This window comes from Opisthorchis viverrini (assembly GCF_000715545.1).
Source record: "Opisthorchis viverrini unplaced genomic scaffold opera_v5_47, whole genome shotgun sequence".
Taxonomy (NCBI): domain Eukaryota; kingdom Metazoa; phylum Platyhelminthes; class Trematoda; order Opisthorchiida; family Opisthorchiidae; genus Opisthorchis; species Opisthorchis viverrini.
The window spans coordinates 1,766,039-1,784,619 of record NW_008751702.1 but is presented as its reverse complement, the minus strand read 5'-3'; the positions used below and the strand labels follow the sequence as shown (position 1 = coordinate 1,784,619).

Sequence of the window (18,581 nt, the reverse complement as noted above, 5' to 3'; positions counted from 1 at the left end):
AGTTTAAGGGCAATTTGTGCATTTATTCTAAGCCTCAGTCAGGTGGAAGACCCTATAAAGAATAAGTTCAATACGTTTACACGTTCAGACTCCTAGAGATGCATGAACACTATTACTATATTTGTTTTAATAGCATCTATATCAGATAATCATGCTTATTTCAAAAACTGGTAGATTTTTCAGTGTTAGAGGTCTTATTCTGAGGACTTGTTTTCACTTCAAAAGCCACCCTGTGCTAACCGTCGTCAAAAAATTGTTATTGGTAATGCTTTACTAAAGTCAGACACGATTCAATTGAATAAATCACAGTTGTTCGCTCCAGGAGTTTAGTGTGCTGGGACATATCACACAGCCAGCCACTGATTGCTAAAAACCTGATGTAACCCTTGACCACGCCGCGTTTTGTTGCAAAAACGCGCTAGAAATTGTGGCTTTCGGTGTTGGTTCATTTGGACAGACCAGCCTTTACAAAGAGGACACACCTCTTGGCAAGCTTTATTTCCTTCAACCCTTCCGCGTGGATGCTGCCTACTAGAGAATAAGATATCTACGATAACTCCAGTCAACATTGTCGTTTGTAGGAACCTCAGAGACTAGTCTTGGGTCGGCAAGTTCCTATCCGTTTCTGATACCTCGAAACGAAGAAGGGTAGTGCGTTCTTGCAGCCCCGTAAACACGTCTCTTCCCCTCAGATTTCAGGTTACAGCCCTCGTACAGAAGACTTCCCACTTTACTGTTGATGCGGTAAAATTCAAATACACACGCAAACACTGATGCCATGTGCGAGTTCACCGGCGGAAATTTCAAGAGGAAAGCGCTGCTAGGGATAAGTGGCGATTTCGGCTTCAGGCACGTCAGTAGTGCTTTAAGCTCGAATGTTATTCAGTCGGCGGTCCGTCTCCACAACGTTCTACCAGGATAACACAATCCATGCAGGTATCTTGGAATAATTCGGTTAAAAGTTTGTTGACATGTCAGGAGAGGAATAACGCAAGAATACTAGATGGTAAACCCACAACCCTATAACTCACTGGGGCTTTTGGAAATGTTTATTCCACCGTCGTGTCTAGTTCAGACAAGCCTGCCTGATTCCCGTGTCCAACTAACCAGAGACCTGGAAAATATTCCTGAGTGCAAGGTGTCCCTGAGTATGAGATCCCTTGCTAAGGGGATTTTGTTTTTTCCCCATCAAGTAGGTCTGACATTAACCAAAAAAGCATGTATTCACTAGCCTGTTTTTCACCAAAGTTTAGCGGTCACAATTGCATTCAAACTTTATACCCCGACTGTGGTTTAAAAATAATTGTCCCCAGGGCATTCGCACCCGTACGAGTATCCCCTCGTAGATGAACGTGGACAATTACCTTCGTCGATACGTTTAGCTTTTTGGCGTAGGAGATATTTTATAATAACAAACAACTTTTGGTGGACCTGCAAGCCTTTTTTGGCACTATAAAAAGGTCGACAATAATTCGTATCAGACATTTTCCGCATAGTGAAAAAGAGGCAGAGGATGCGTCGTGCATCAAACACCTGAGTATTCGTTCTGTATCGCTTAAAGTTTTGGCGGAAGAATCAAATGAACGGCCATGATGAACTTAACGAACGGTAACCCCCACAGCCTAATAGGAAGATGGTTAGGCAACAGGGCGGAGAAGTACATCGAGTGTTTTATAGGATAGAAACCACAGCTCTAGTCGCAGTAAATTAGTGAGCAGACGTACTAATTCTTCGCCATATTGCCAATAAATTTTGACAGTGTGGTGAAACATGCGGTGTTATCACCTTTTGCAATTTTAGTGACCAGCACCCGGCGAACCCAGAATAAACGAATATTTATGTGTTTGTGTCATAAGTAAATATGTTCATTTTCCCATGAAATACTCGTTTGCAAACTAATTCAGTTCTACGGGGGGATTCAACTGCATCCCAGCGGATTCTCTTGGTTGTGATAGTCTTCAGGTGAATGTGCTTAACAAAAGCCACCTGTGGTTCAGTGAGGATGACATTCGAGATCACGCAATAATTAGTTTAGAAAGAGTCCAATCCTCAAAATGTTACTAAAAATTGTTTGATAGCACACTATCATTTTCTTCCTTCTTGGAACTCATCAGGTATCTACGAGTTTTGGTCAACTTTAGGTTCCGCTTGAAGCCAAGGTCAATACAACAGAAACATGAGTTTTGGGTTCTCCCCTTCCACCCGATGTGCCGAAGAGTTTTCACCATGTTTGTGAATAGTTTTGCCTATAAAAATATACTGCGATATCTCCAAGATCCCTTTGAAACATGAAGCGGCCTCTGTGCGCATTCAAGTAAGTCACCCGTGAAAACGAAGATGGCATGCAAGTGGGTACATCTGGTGAATTTTGTGCCGATGGCATTCAGATAGAACCTAAGGTTGACGGAAACCCAGAGACTGTGCCTACCTGCTCAGCCCAAGAAGTGCAAAACCAGTCTTGGGCTCTCGAGGAGCTTTCAGCATACTTATGAGTAGTGTGCTTTATTCTATTTCAATGACTGTCAGTGATTTTGGGAGTAACAACCCTACAAATTGGTCAAATATTCAATATCAATGCAACTGCGGAGGGCAACCTGATTTTATCGATTACAAACCAATGTCTTTCCAGCAGCATAAACCACCCACTTATTCTAATGTTACTGTTTTATCGGTGGCAATCATCGTTCACCGAATTCGAGCTTGCAACGCAAATACACAGGTGGTCAAAACAGCTGATAATTCAAAGAAAACATCCACGAGGTATACTCACCTTCGTGTGTGGTAGTTGACCTTCTGCTATCGAAAACTCATAGGCCGAAGTATTGAAATGCGGTCTGACGTCGTTCACATCCTCAATCGTGATTACCACTTGTGTCAGTGCTCTGAAGGACAACGGTTCCCCCATAGACTGGCCCTGGAGCAGTTTTCCGGAAAGCATCTCCAAATATTTGGCACCGACTGCCTCTACTGTACAATTAATGCTGCTAATGATTTCTCGATCAAAAGCCATCTCACTGTAAATCTCGCCAGTTTTTGAGTTGATTGACAGAAAATGTTTTTCTTCATTCCAACTCAGCATGCTAGAAGGAGAGGGCACTGATGTAAACGTCTGACCCACAATTCGATAGAAGATCTCAGCATTTGCCCCGATGTCTGCATCCGTTGCACGGACCTGTATGATTGGTGTATTGGGTGCAACAGTCTCTTTCACCATACCCGTATATAAAGAACGGTCGAAAACCGGTGAAGAGTCATCCACGTCGTCCACACTGATGTCCAACGTTGTCTCTGAAGACAGTGGAGGACTGCCACCATCCCAGCACTCAATCCTTAGAGCATATTTATCTTTCTTTTCCCTATCAAGGGGTTGCATGAGCAGTAGCTTAAATTCCGTCAGCGTCTGCGGAATTAAATTTTGGATGGAAAATTCATCCTGATTTGTGAAACACTCGGGCTTACTTGAATATGCCGCGCCGTACCTGGAACCCGATTGAAACGGTTTGTCTGGATCGTTTATATTGATCATGGCTATGATGGATTCAACGGGTGTGCCTTCCGACACCCACAAATGAGCACCGTTTGGAGACATTTTCAAATGTGACGTGATGCTTATTACCGGTGCATGCATGTTTACTTGCAACAACTGAATTTGCAATGTTGCCTCGGCTTGGTGAATTTTATCCGTAACTAGCACTGGGATCACGTAGCCAAGAGACGATTCACCTCTTTGTAGCGAATCCGGCATTTGATGTTCCTTGGCTTTAAATGGGTTCACCGAAAGTAGACTTGCGTTATGGCGGTTCAACCTTTGTTTTAGACTGATCTCACCGGTCACGGAGTTGATTTGAAAACACCGATGAACTTCCGGTTTGGCCAGTGAGCTGATTCGATAGAGCAGATTGTTTTGATCCGACGTGTCCACATCTGTTGCAGACATTTGGTAAATCACAGTTCCGGGTTTCGTATTTTCTGCGAGCATAATCACTGGTTTGGGGTCAACAAAAGTTGGGGCATGATCATTCACATCTAGGATATTTATCTTTATTGTCAGGGTTCCGGTGTACTGAGCTTGACTAACAGAATTTCGATCGTAGGACCCTTGATTCGAAATCCAGTTGCTCTGTATGGGATAATTTTCCTTACCATCCACGGCGAACAAGATGTAGTAGTATGTTGACTGTCTTTCACGATCCAGTTCTTCTTCTACGCGAAGTTGCAAATCAAATTTGAGCTCACTTGTTGATGAACTGTGAACAAGCTGACTGTCCAAGGCGAAAGCAGTTCGCACATAGGTGTTATCGTTTGTTCCCATTTGTGAGCAACTTGGGCATTTTAGTTTGGATGACTCCCGATTATATTCTGCACTGAAAAGCCTATAGGCGACCACTGTGTTTGCTGGACCTTGATCCGCGTCTCGTGCCTCGGGAATTTTGTATACTGTTCCTGGAGCCACATGTTCCGGCACGTCCAACTCGAGTACCATGTACGGCCAACTTGGAGCATTATCGTTTATATCTAATATATAGACAAGCACTTCCATAATATCAGAACTTACTGGGCTTTGAAGAACCAGCATACGAATGACACAATTCGTGTAAATAATTTGATGGTCGGTTTGTAAATGCGTATGTAATGATACGGATGTGGAATGACTTTCCTCATTCATGAGTGAGGGGGCCGAACAACAACTGCCAATTTCCGTACACAGGGACTCACGGTCGATTCGCGATCGAACGAACAAATCCCCAGTTGATCCGTTCAACATCAAGTACCGATTAGGTTTCAGTTCCAACAGTTGTCCAGAACTTGCAAAAAGAGGTTGTTGTGGATTTCTGTTCATATTTAGGAAAATGTTGCCAACTTTTGCACCTATCCTGGTTTCTTCTGGCAGACTAAATGATACACTTATCATTTCGGAGGGTGGCTGGGAAGTGGTGCCACAAACTGGATGTGTGAATCGCCATAGGTTCAGTAGAAAACACCAGCAAGTGACACCGGAAGCCCACATGAGTGTATCACAGTGGTGAATTTCGGTTGACCCGGAAGTAAGATAAAATAATGAACTCCATCTCGGGCGCATCACAAAACTGGCGATCATCCAACGATTAACTGAAACCTCGCCTTAAAACCATTAGCAGAAGTCTGTTTGTCGCACAAATGAATGTGAGCGACCAGTGCCTGTGAAAGATGGCGTGAAAAAGCGACCAGGTTAGCCAATCGGAATTCCTTACTTCTGATTGGTCCAAATGTTCAAAACGCCAGACCAATTTATGACCTGCTAGTCATGGGATAAAAAGTTTGGAATTTAAGTTCAATTAGATTACACTTTGTGGATGTGAATCTGAGGCATTCTCGCTTCGTTGTAGAGTGAATTTTAGCAAACAAGGGAATGTAATCAATCGCATGAATGCACATTGCAATCCCATAAAAGTATTTTTCATATTATCCATAAAATGACTAATCACCGTTCGTTTCCATCCCAGCCACCCACACAAATAACACACCGAATAAGCCCCCTAATGCCTACTGTGCTGTTCAACTCTCAAGAAACAGATTAGGTTCAAAAGCAAATAAAATGCTTCAGTCAATAGAAGAGATTTATGTCGAGATAATTTGCTCTATCTGTTACTTGCGTACACCGAAGTCTGATTATAAGAGCCCTTAGGTTAGGCAGGTTTTCGGTGTCAGTAGATCACTATTCCTTAGTACGTACACCTCCATGTGTCACTTTGAATCAATATGTACCACTTGAATTGGGCACAAATACGCATTTTGCTCGAACGTGAGTTAACAATGTGCGGGACAATTTTCATTGATCTTGCCTATTGGAACGAGGTTAACCATTATTTCGGAACATCGATCCTCGGTTGAGAATTTAAACAAGCATTTAGGACAAAATATGTGAGGGCGCTTGGCTCGTTTAGCTTTGCGAGATCTTGGTCAACTACCTATAGACAAAGGATATAAAAGCAGTCCATTTGACACGTAGTGTTGGAGAAGCCTGATGTAAGGTTTGAAAATAAAGTAATTATGTAGCATGTCCACTTCGGCCGGGGGAATCAAAACATCCACGGAAGGAATACCAACTGTCGTAGCAGGAATACTCTTTTGAAGCGCAAGTAGACCAGTCGCTCCGCTAACGACCTTGGTCCACTGATTGGCACTCGTCACATAAAACAAGTCACTGACAGGAGGTTCAGATACTTTAACTCCTAGAATGTTATACACGGGACCTTGGCATGCGGATAAGCCACTGGGAGGACGAACCTAGACTACGCCTTACAACTACATCGATCGAGGTGCACTTTTCCAGTATGGCCAAGTAGCACAGGAACGCCTGCCACCATATAGTAATGTTTAATAGGTGGCCATCCTAGGAGGAAAAGGTAGTCGCTGCGTCAAATGGTATCATGTACATTGCAAAGCCAAAACAGGCCTTTTAACGGGACCAATATCTCGTTGATCTGCACTCAGAGTAGTAACGCTTGTTTGTTCCTTATCGGTGATAAACGTGTAGCACTGCTGCTTGAACGGCCGTCGAAAATTTCGAGTAACGTTAATCTGAATGTTCCACTGACCTCGTTCTGTTTACCGGCAGCACTGCAAATCAGCTAATTTGTCAGTGTTGAAGTGATCCAGATAATTATTAATCTGATGATAGGGTCAATGGTCAGGTTGCTTAGTGTAGCCTATCCTCCTGGCTGCATAACATAATTCTTTATATTCAAACATTTTGGCTGAAACGTAAGGGAGTTGTTGTTGCTGCATGACTGCATGGAAGCGATCCTCATCCGGTGCGCGCGTAATGCAATTATTGCCAATTTCTCATAACTTGAAGGTTACCAGACTTACAGCACCTCCAAGTTGGCTTACGTAAGGAGCTTCATATAACGACCACAAATCATGTGGCTTCATCTTGTGTATGAATGTAATCTGGCTAACCAAAGATGTTTGCGTGTGCTTCCAAGTACATCTATTTATGAATGTTCACTCTCGTTTGAACGGCCGTGTTCCTGTTCTGGCGTAATTATTCCGGCGAGTTCACACCAAAGGGAGCACTGGACTCGAGTTTCGCTCTCATTAGACTTCATCAGCAGTGAATATTCAATGGCCGCGCCGGGATTTGAACCCCGGACATCTGACATGCGAGGCGAGCGCGTAACCACTACTCCACCAACGCACGTTGGACGCATCTGAATTATCACATCTGAACTGGCGAAAGTGTTCACACTTGAGCGATGTGATTGGTGTGCCCGACTTATCGAACGACGACCCAGTAACTGTCCCGGTTGTGACGATCGATTGACCCGGCAGTCAGGACTTCCCAGTCAGGTAGCGTGGCACACGCTTGAAACCCCACTGGGCAGATTTTTGGTTGCAATTTAGGGGTTTTGCGGGATAGGTATTTTGTTCATATTTATGAATGGTTGCAATGACATTTGTGAAGTAGGGCTGAAATATAGTTCCAAATATACATGTGATCGACTTCCAATATAAGAGTTTTATTGGTGGATATCTGTAGATGCTTTTGTGAGCTCTACGATATGTCAACAAGAGTTTGAGCAAGATGAAGTGACTCCTCAACCTATCTGAGTAGGTAAAACGTTTGTCTCTTCGAAGCCCACCGACTCACTTCACTTATCAACTAGTCAGATACATTCGTTACTTCAGCAATGTGCAAGACATTCAGGCATATCTATGTTTGATTTGACCAAGGCTTTGCATAAGCATTCATAAGGCAATCGCCATGCAATAATACTGATAGGACATCGGTTGGTACAAAAGCGCTTGCACGCATTGATGACGTCAAAACCTAGATTGATTAGCATTACATGTCTTCTTTCAATCTGCTTCAGTTGGAGCTGGTGGAAAATACATCTTATGCAATACAGAGATGCGACGCTGATTTATTTTCTCAACGTATGGACGTTGAAAGATGCCGTCGATACCTTTTAATACCGAAGCATGGTATTATATAGGATCCTGCATATGGTACTATTTGAGATGTTCACTTTACTGCATCCTTACTTGTAAGGGAGAGACGGAGCTCACCTATTAATGATATGGAAAAAATTCATTTAGTAGGTGGCTCTTGTGCTTTTTGAGATAGCATACATTGATGGGCCAATTTCGAATTTCAAAGAGCAGTTTGAAAAGGTGGTATACAGACGGTTAATGAAAAAGCCACTGGTTCAGCCGTTCCGGATCAGATAACCGCTCCAAGCGAGACGGTTGAGTGCCAGTATTTTTTTGGTAAGTTAACACAGGTCATCCAAATATTAGGTGGGGTTAAAAAATCTAATACTTTGGTTACTCACACCCAACCACTTCAACTGCTCATAATTCTTCCGTTTCAAACCCATGAAATCATGGAATAAAACCTGATTTCGCTGGTAAGATGCGCTTATTGATTTTTCCAAACTTTTCAAAGATGGTTAATGAGCGTTTCTACCAGGTGATAACGTCACTGGACAGAAAATACAATCGACAATAATTTTGATGATGCTCATTTTAAATACAAACTATGTATTTTATTAAAACTACTCAGATGCTGTTGAACTCACCGTACACTGCATAAAAACTTCGATGTATCACAACACACAGCAATAGTCCATTATTCCTTAATATCAGTCTTCCCTTTGTCTCCAATAAAAATTCTTACGCTATTGTGGCAGTGTTGTCGAATGAAACGGTACAACACGCGCAGGATTGTAAGAAACTTTTGTCCGTAAAGAAACGAAAATAGACTTCCTACCGAACTCAAGCAAAAATGTAAAACGTCTACTTCCCGTCAATTTTTCATGCTTCATTTTCAAAGCTGTCACATTGGGACTTTATTTCACCATTCTGCACATCGCAACCGATTCCGAGGAATTGTTTAAACAGAATCCGGATCTTGCTATGACTTCCTTGGAGGCTGAATACTGGTTTTGAGAGAAGCTTGTCAACTCCAGTCAGCCAATTACCAATTCATTCGTCTACCTCAAGCGTTTCTTGATATAAGCCCATATCAAAGCTCTGAAACGGGCGACAAAAAACCGGTGCAATTTTATTCTAGAATCAGCCGAAGCACTCAACAGTTACCTTCAACAGTAAAAATTGCATGACTAAAATGTAGGCCATTCTCTCAGGCACAAGAAAGTCCAGTATGCGTATCCAACCAAAAACTCTTTTTCGTAAAAAGAAACAAATAGTACATGTGCTGCCAGGGTTAAAATTGCATGTGCTTTTGTCTGAATCACAGGGCAACTGTCTGAAGCCGCAAGGTTCACACATCTGAAAGTGCGTACCGTTGCGTTCTAGCTTAGTACTTAATGGCCCACCTGAGTGCAGCTTAACCCAGTGGCTGCATTAAAGCGGAGTTACCAACCCGAAGTTTCCGAGATACTTATGAACTCGATTGTAGGCTGTTACTTTGTGGGAAGCATTTGAATTTATTTAACGCTACTTTGACGCTCACTCAGGCTAATGGACATCGGTTGGTTTTTATCTTACCTGCCTTATTTTTATCTTACTTTATACCAGGCATGTTAAAATCCATTCACAGTAGGTGTCGACGGCAGAAAGTAGCAGTTTACTGGACTAAACGATGGCTCGCCTATTGCTGACGAAGACAAGTGTAGGAACGAGCTAAGTATAAGTACATTGGAACCGTACAAGCACTACTTGGACGTCATTTTATGTGGCACTTAAACGCTATCAGAGGAAGAAATATTTTTCATTATCAAACCACTTGACCAAAAATTTTATTTCTGCCATCTCTTTAGGCCAAAACTTTCTCGTCCTCCTAGACGCCTTGGTGGCCAAACAACCAGATGTAGTGACGACCTGTCCAGTTCACAAACCCCACCAAATCGGAATTTGTAGCAAACGTATCCTCACCGCCAACAGATATCACTGTAAATTGCAGGTCCTCGTAAATACTTTGAGGAACAAGCAATTATTCGGACGGGTTCATAATGCATCATGCTCCTGGGTCGAAGTATAATTAAATGCAATAAATAAGCCGTTCCTCCTTCATCTATTACACGAAGGAAGAGTTATTGTTTGTCTGATGGAAACCTCGAACGTAGTATAATGAGTTACTTTCGCTCCGCAACTGAACTCGATGGCAAACCGCATTCTTTTTCATCTGACGTTGCAATGAAGCTGATTTAGTCGCAAATGGAAGAGAACCTGTGCTTAAGGTAAACAGCGTATCCCTAACTGCAACCTGAAGAGCTCAACTTAATCTAATAACCATCACTCCAAGCTTGGCCCAAATTCCGCTTGTTCTTCCACCCCACCAGGTTGACAACACTTCAAGCTCCAAAGTCGCCACTACAGTTGTCAGAATCCGTTTGTTGGTCTATCTTGGCACACTTCAGACCACAGAATCCGTTTGTTGGTCTATCTTGGCATTGATTACACACTTCAGACCAAGTCTCTGTTTGCAAAATGGCCTGAGCCACATGGTGCAACTACCCTGGTGCAAGTGACTCAGTTGTATGTAGTGTTCCTTCAGTTGGAGATCGAATTCTGCGTTTCTTATGTTGATCTCTACATCCTTTTGTTAGCTACCTATGTGTTGCGTACTATATTTTAAACGTTTTTCATATGGTATTATCTTGTGCAAAGCATCCTTGACGCTAATCGCTATTCCGACATCTGTGATGCTTTTTTACCCTGCCTGACCCCAGGTACTAATGTCAAATGAACGACCAAGTATGATGAGAAAGAATACATCACACCGCACGACCTCATTCGCCAGCCTACTAAGGGTCCATAACCACGGGGATTTCAGCACGCCTCTTCCTTCTTTCCACCAATCAACCACTGTCTGCGATCGCTATTTGTAGTAAATCACACAGATCCGCTACGTTCCCGTAATGCATCATGAAATTTGACTGTTTACTTACTGGACTAATTTTTACAAGCTTTTTACGCGCGCTTTTATCACCACCTCCACTACCGCTGAATCAAAAGAAACGACTTGATCACCAGAGTTTTAGTGTCAGTTACCTTCGAAACTGTTTTCCAGACTGATGTGCGGCAATTGACAAGCTTAAACTTTCACGAACCGCTTGTTCAAATTGGGTTAGGATGCGTCTTTTATCGTCTGCCATTTGATGACTTACAAAATTCGGGATTGGATAAAGGTTCTGTAGTTCTGCGGCTTTCAAATTGATGTAAATTATCAGTTAATTTGTTTTATTTGATTGCATACGTTATAACAGTCAGCCATTGAAATATCCCTATATTTCTGTGATAAGTTTCTTTATTAGTCAAAATCATTTTTGAGGCGAGCTCAACATCTGAATTCAAATCAAAGAACAAAATTCTCGAAAATTACAGAGGTTCGTGAAATCATAGATCTTATTCTCCTTTATTGCCAGCTCATCTACCCGAGGACCCTTTCCTAGATAGAGTACTATGCTATTTTGACCCATATACACGACAAAATTGCTGAAGTCCCTCCTATTCAGTAGTACATTTGCACTGGGAAATCAATCCGATGACCGTTATGCAGCTGAAAGTATAAAATGACTGGCATGCGCTGGTTCACTTTAGTTTGCTAACATAAAGATTGGTCTAGAAAATAAACTGTCAAGCCATGGAAACAGAGTTACTGATTCCAAGGAAGTTACGGCTCTCAGAGCAAAAAAATTCGGGGTCTCAAAGTAGACTGCTAGAAGCAAAGGGAGGCCTTAACAGAAAAAAGGGTGTCAGTTGTTCCCCTCAAAAAGATTCGGTGTGTAAATAATCATATTCTGTGGGGCGTACACTTTAAATATTTCGTCGTTTTATACATGGGGGTACGAAATTTGTTAAAACCACTTAAAAGTAAGAAATTCTACTCTGGACTAATTATTTCTGGTGCGTACATCGACTAGGAAAATTTCCCTACCGAAAGACAAATTTTAACCCACTTTTCAAAAGAATAATTTTCTGAAAGGCAAAAAAGCAAAATTCATCAATCGCGCCTTCACAAGCGGACATTCAGTGATAAAAATACTGGTATTTTCAGGATCTAATGTCCCACAGATTCTACCTTCTTAAACTTTTCTGAGTAGAAACAACTTGAGGACTCGTTCTGTATGGAACTGGACAACTGGTGGCTGATTCTTGCACTGTCCACTTACAAACTTATTTTATTTTCGCGTTCGAAAACACACACCGTCACACATTCAAAAATTGTATATCATGAACTTAAGCAGCTGATCCCTTTGTACCATTTTCCGCAATTATTCACTGAATGTCTTTAGATTCATTAATGGAGCAAGGACCCTCTGTTAAACTAAACAAAAATGTGTATATACGGAAGTATATGTCTGAATAACAAAAGTATTTGAAATTGTCTAATAGACCCAGCATGAGTATAACAAATCGACAGTGCCTGTTCATGCACCGACTGCTTACTGCTTCGATTTTAGTGGCCAAAAATGTAGTTTTTCTTAGCGATTTAGCAAAGCAACATTCTACAATGACCGCACGCTTGTTTACTCCAACAATCATGCCTGTTAGCCTTTGACTCAACCATGGAGAGTTCAAAAACTTTGTCGTTGAATTCGTATTTCTGTATGATACTCAAAAGTTCTATGGAATGTTTCCAACAATTTTCTCTTCACCACGACGTCTAGGATAATGGACTAATGAAGTAAACGTTTCCCCATTCATGGAATTTGGAAGCAGGAAACTCAACGCATGAAACTTCAGGTCAAACTTTCACTTGTTTCACCAGACTGTCAACATGAATTATGGTAAATTACTTCCAGCAAGGGCGCGGATTACCAAAGCAATATCAACTCAGGCGATAAAGATCATACATTTCTTATTCGGTAACCCGTTTAAACCTGACATCCAGGTCGGCAAACGTTCGATCAACTTTTTAGCAATATGAAGTACGATCATATCTGATTTCTGCGACATGAGAGCCTGGAGATTATCGATTGTAAGAACTAACTCGTTCCTTAAAAATAAATAAACTGAAAATAAATATTCAGTCGTCAGGATATTCGAATGTCCGCAGTATATTTTCATAACTGAAACACGAGGCGGCCTGTGTGCAGCACATTCAGTTGCAGAACATCATATACGAAAGATTCGTTTGGGTTTCTCGTGAAAACCAAACTGATTTGCAAATGAGTGCATTTCCCGAAAACAGTTCAATTTGGTTTCAAGTAGAACATAAAGTTGACGGAACCTCGACGACCGCGTCCACCTGATGAGTCCCAAGAAGGGCGAAACCGGTAATGGACTGTCGGAGAGTTTTCAGCAACCTTGTGAGTAGTTTCCTTTATGATTATATCTCATTTCTATGACATAGAAGCCTGTAGATTATCGATTGTATGGACTAACTCGCTTCCAAAAGATAAATATTAAGAAACGCCAAACTTAAATTTTCATCAGGCTAATATCACGGACTTGCGCTGCTGGAGTCAAACATAGGTTAAAGCTGAAAGCAAATTCTGCAACCCCCCACTTCGTGAAAGTTCTCAACTGTTAAATGTGCAAACTATTTACAGTGAAGCCACTCAATTCATTCAGGGCATATGAGCAAAGATGGTTGCCAATTTCTCTACTCTAAATGTGTTTGAGTTAAAATCAATAATTCCTTTTGATGGAGCACCGTTCCTTATGACATAGCCTTATCCTGCCAAGCTTCACAACCTCCCATTAATCCGTACCACGATCATTAGTACAAAACTGAAAACCGACTGCCACCTTCTTTCCATCTTCTTTGCAAAGCTCACTTACTCAGTCAGATAGCTTTGTTCTCCTTTATTTGCCATCAGTAAAGCAACATGGGTGTGCTTCGGCTGAATTGTATCGCTCATTTGTTTGAATCTTCCAACAATTTTGGAAGAAAGTGCTTTCTGTATCCAAACACTAAACTAATTTTTCTAAAGTCAGTTCGAAAAATGGCAGTCATAATCCCACTATGGATTTATCGTCTTCTAGGTCGCTGACTTTTATTTTTGGGGCATTGTTGGTATTACGACACCTACCCCGAGAATGGTCATGCGTTACGCAATAGTGTATACTGTTGACTGAATCACGAGGTGCACAGCTAGGTTGGATAATCTTCTTTCAACTTTTTGGCCCAATTCTAGAATAAACCTTTGATATTTTTCGTAGTCTAGCGAATGTGTATGGTAATGTACTTTGTCGGTGGTGTATACTTTTTTGGAGACTAAGCAAAGGGGCAAAATCTGACGGAGTAAACTACGAGGAATTTTCATTGACAGCATTTAGCACAATTATTTCATAAACCGAGTTTCTGTGATCAGCCAGTCTTTTGGATTCAAAGATCAGGATGTGTACGCATATTTGGATCGGGCGGTACAAATAAGTAGCCAAAGTGACCAAATACAAATGGACCAAACTTCCCATCTATAGGTCACAGTAGAATCACACTAAGAACTGCTCTTATGGGGGCTGAAGTCTCATATCCCATCTGTTAACCTAAGTGTACTTAGTAACGTTAGTCACGTGCCAAGGCTCAATGTACTTGCTACTTTCGGTGGGATGAATTTTGTCACAGACTTGTCCAGCCCAAATTTTCCTTATTTTTGAGAAGACCAGATTGACGAATAAAAGAGGGAGGGAACACCATCTCTAAACTGACAAACTTTTCCGGTCCAAAAGGCTTTGAGTCTCTGAGTAATATGAAACATCTGATTAGAAAAAAAATGACTTCTATGCCAACAACGTTTGCTAGCCTATCCCATTTCGGTTCGCCTATTTCGAATAAGCCGCAGCATTCAGGTGGCCACAACTGCTGTGGATATATGGAAAAGTCCGTCTACCCGACTTGTAGTCTCACTCTGAGGAGGGGCAGTAGTTCGCTGCATAACATGTCACACTTGGTCTGTGGTCACTGCGTATAAAACCGGTCATCTGTCAGTTGATTCCGCTGTGGGCGGAATGGCATGGGCCATGAAATATAATTTATTCGGTCGAAAAACTTGAGGCTTGGAGGGTACACCGGGCGTGAAGTACATTATTCAGATTGGGAGGAGTAGAGGTTCTGAATGATAGGAAAAAGTCAAACAACGCCAGGAAAGTGCTTCGGAATAAAGGTCAAGCGAAGGCGAACACAACAAAACAGACCGCGTAAAGCTCGTGAACACGCGGTAAAAGCTTAGCAACAGTAGCATACAACAGATGTCCAAAACAAAGCCTCTGATCAAATCTGAGAAAGAACAATTGGCCTGAAGAGATGTAAGAAACGCGAAAAAAGTCCGTTACATTACCCCTAACAGAATCCATTCCAGGTAGCTGTCCGGAAAACGGATAAATCATCTGGACGATTGAAGATTGTGTTGCAAACCTAAATCTAGACTCTACATAAGTGTTCACATTTAAGAGCTGGAACTTTTGCGGGAACAAACTTGTTCGGTGGAAGGGCTTCATAGTATGACGTAACCACTCCAAGGAACCCCATCTTCACAAAACTAAACCAGTTTCTATTGGTGTACACATTCCATTAGAATCAAACTCACCTTCAAAAACGTTTGCTGGCGTCTGGTACACACGATTACGCGGTTAGCTTCTCGTCAACTTTGGAGCATTATCCACAGTAGAAAGAGTGCTCCGACAATGGAGAGGGAACATATCACACTTTAGATGAAATTTATTCAGATATCCACAAGCAGTGCACCTTTTCGTTGTAATTAAACGCCTAAACACTTTCAGCATCTGATTTTCGAAAAAGATAACTGGGAAACAAAAAGTGAGTAAAGCTCTGGTTAGATCTTGAACAGCTAAGCAATCCAAGACTTCTGCCGCATTTTGGGGCTCGTCACTAAACAGAAGGGAGTCATATCAAGCCCCCTTTCTTTAAAATTGGGCAAAACTGCTCCATCTCAAGGAGCACACCTATCTGACTCAAATTTAAATTTCTTTCGATTTTTTTATTCTGAGTTTATTGTAAAATTAAAAACGACCAACAAGATCAAGGATTGAGTGAAGTGCACTTATATGTAAACGGTCTCGCCCAAAAAAATTGTCACCTAGTGGTTTCGTTGTGAAACCATCTTCTAGACACGTTTCCGTAAAAGACCATCTTCCGTTTAGAGAGCACAATACCTTTTGTAAACCTATCACCACTATTCCTGATGGGTCGGACTTATGAGCCATAAGGATCCTGCAGGTCACAATGACTGGAATTTCGTCTCTCAAATGTTTACCGTACCAGAAAGTATAAGGGAGGGTGCCTGTGTAAAAAAAACGGCCAGCGCTGTACGAGCAGTTGTAGTGCTGTCCAGAGGTAAAGTCGCACTAAGCTTTGTAATGTGTGAGGACCAGGCGACCAAAATCTCAATAATGTTGGAGCAGCAATTCTGCCCTCCCAAGAGGAAGACGTTAGTCCAAAGTGTGACCNTTTGTAAACCTATCACCACTTATTCCTGATGGTCGGACTTATGAGCCATAAGGATCCTGCAGGTCACAATGACTGGAATTTCGTCTCTCAAATGTTTACCGTACCAGAAAGTATAATGGAGGGTGCCTGTGTAAAAAAAACGGCCAGCGCTGTACGAGCAGTTGTAGTGCTGTCCAGAGGTAAAGTCGCACTAAGCTTTGTAATGTGTGAGGACCAGGCGACCAAAATCTCAATAATGTTGGAGCAGCAATTCTGCCCTCCCAAGAGGAAGACGTTAGTCCAAAGTGTGACCATTACTCTTTTGCACATCACACTATGCACTCGAAATACTTTTAAAGGTCAAGGGTCCGATGTAGCTTAAAATGTTCCTGCAATGCGCAGCAGTACATGAGTATGGTAGTTTTGCTTTAATCACGACCCGGTAAGCATTCACTATTGGGCGAGTCAGATTCTCCAGTCATCGGCTTCTATGAAACTGCTGCAAGTAGAGAGAAGCTGTCATCGAACTGGACGTTGGACGACTAAGGCAAAGGATCAGGATAAGGCGGAAGGCTCAAAAGAACTGGCCGGCAAAGGAACTCACAGAAGTTTTCATCAGAAAACTGAGAGACCATGCATTGGTGTCGCCCAGAGTTCAGCTTGAAGTAAACAATGCATAATATCAAGCCAAGGGTAGATCAGCCAAAATTACGATATTTTTGATAGATTTCAGCTCACGGGTGGTTCAGTTCATTGTTGGAAGTACCGTGGACCAGGGAATGGGAACCAGCCATAACTGGACTCAAAAGGAATGACACTAGAACTACTTTCATTAAGTTGACACATTTATTTCCCCTGATCACTGGGAAGAACACAGCGTCTAAACATGCGTGCATGGGTGCAGCTCTGCACTACGAGTACAAACTTTTAATCCATCCAAGCAAGTTAATGAGTAAATGGCTACCAACCGCACTGATCCAATTTAACTTAGATTTGGACGTCTTGTGTTGTTGTCTATGAAGTGGGCCCTTTTTGCTGAACTCGGAATGTTTATAACTGTACTACGGAATAAACAGACTGCAAACAGAGATGGGATACATATTTAAGTTGTGTAAATCAATACTAAGGGACGAACTGAGTTTATGTTCCGACTCCCACGATACTTACTTCCTCTTTGACTATGATTGGCGCAAACGTAGTTCGAGATTCCAAAGATGACCTACCAATTCAGTTCGGTTTTAGTGCTCACCTCTCCAACTTGTAACGCTACGTGGTCTAAACAAAGCTGCGCGCGAGTGTGGTTTATCTGCATACTGGGAGGTGGAATAGCAACTAATAACCGCAGCATTTTTCTCGGTAAAATCTAGCTCTGATCTAAACACGACTTGACCAGAGGCATCTAACTTTCGCAACATTGGCGGGAATTTACAACCACAGACAGCCTCTAATCAACTGAATGGTTGTGCTTACAACCATACAGCATCCTGTCCACAGATTAGATAATCGGTATCGACCTATACGCTCGACTGAGCACTGCTTTCGGTTTACGTTATGAGTGTATGACAATCAGCGCGTGGAAACTAGGGTCACAGTGTTCCAACCTGTCTTCACCACTGTATGCCAGCAAATCATGGATAGTATACCGACATCACATTAGAATGCTCGAGAAAATTCAACTGCACTACTTGCGCCGGATGCTGCGAATCGAATGATCAGATCGAATCACGGACACCGAAGTTTTCCAGCGAGTAAAAAACCAACGGCATTCACTGAACCGTGATGTACAACCAGCTATGCTGGAAAGACCACTTGAAACGAACCGCGGATAATCGCTTTTAAAAGCAAGTGATTTAAGTTCACCTGAAAAAAATGGATTTCAAACTCAGAGGCGACCGAATTTTCGTGACTGTGACAGTTTCTTCGCGGGTCTGAAAAACCATGAACTTGGTTCCAGTTCACTGAAATTCTAACATTTGAGAGAGTGGTCTGGCGAAATGTCTCCTGAAGAGTTTTGAGGCACAGTTCTCTCAGTGACTGAACGCAAGAGAATCCTTAAAGAACCTATAGAGTGTTAAGCAAAATCACGTCCGCCAGGGTATTTGTAACTCGTAAGTGCAGAGGTAGGGACAGAATCGGACTAGAAGGCCACCAACATGAGATCATCACCGAAGCGCCAAAGAGGCCCTTAGGTAAGCCTTCCCCACTTCAAGGCTAAGCCTGCTTCCGTTTCTAATAG

At 42.1% G+C, this 18,581-nt stretch overlaps 1 protein-coding gene across 1 annotated transcript in view; it reads right to left on the bottom strand.

The window, feature by feature from the left end:
- T265_03305 (hypothetical protein) overlaps positions 1–4,912 on the bottom strand; it is a gene marked incomplete at both ends in the record, with an annotated part of 47,533 nt that extends 42,621 nt beyond the window's left edge. The window contains one exon of the mRNA XM_009167751.1: positions 2,771–4,912. Within this exon, the coding sequence (XP_009166015.1) occupies positions 2,771–4,912 (2,142 nt within the window). The remainder of the gene's footprint in view (positions 1–2,770) is intronic.
- Positions 4,913–18,581: the final 13,669 nt, after the last annotated feature.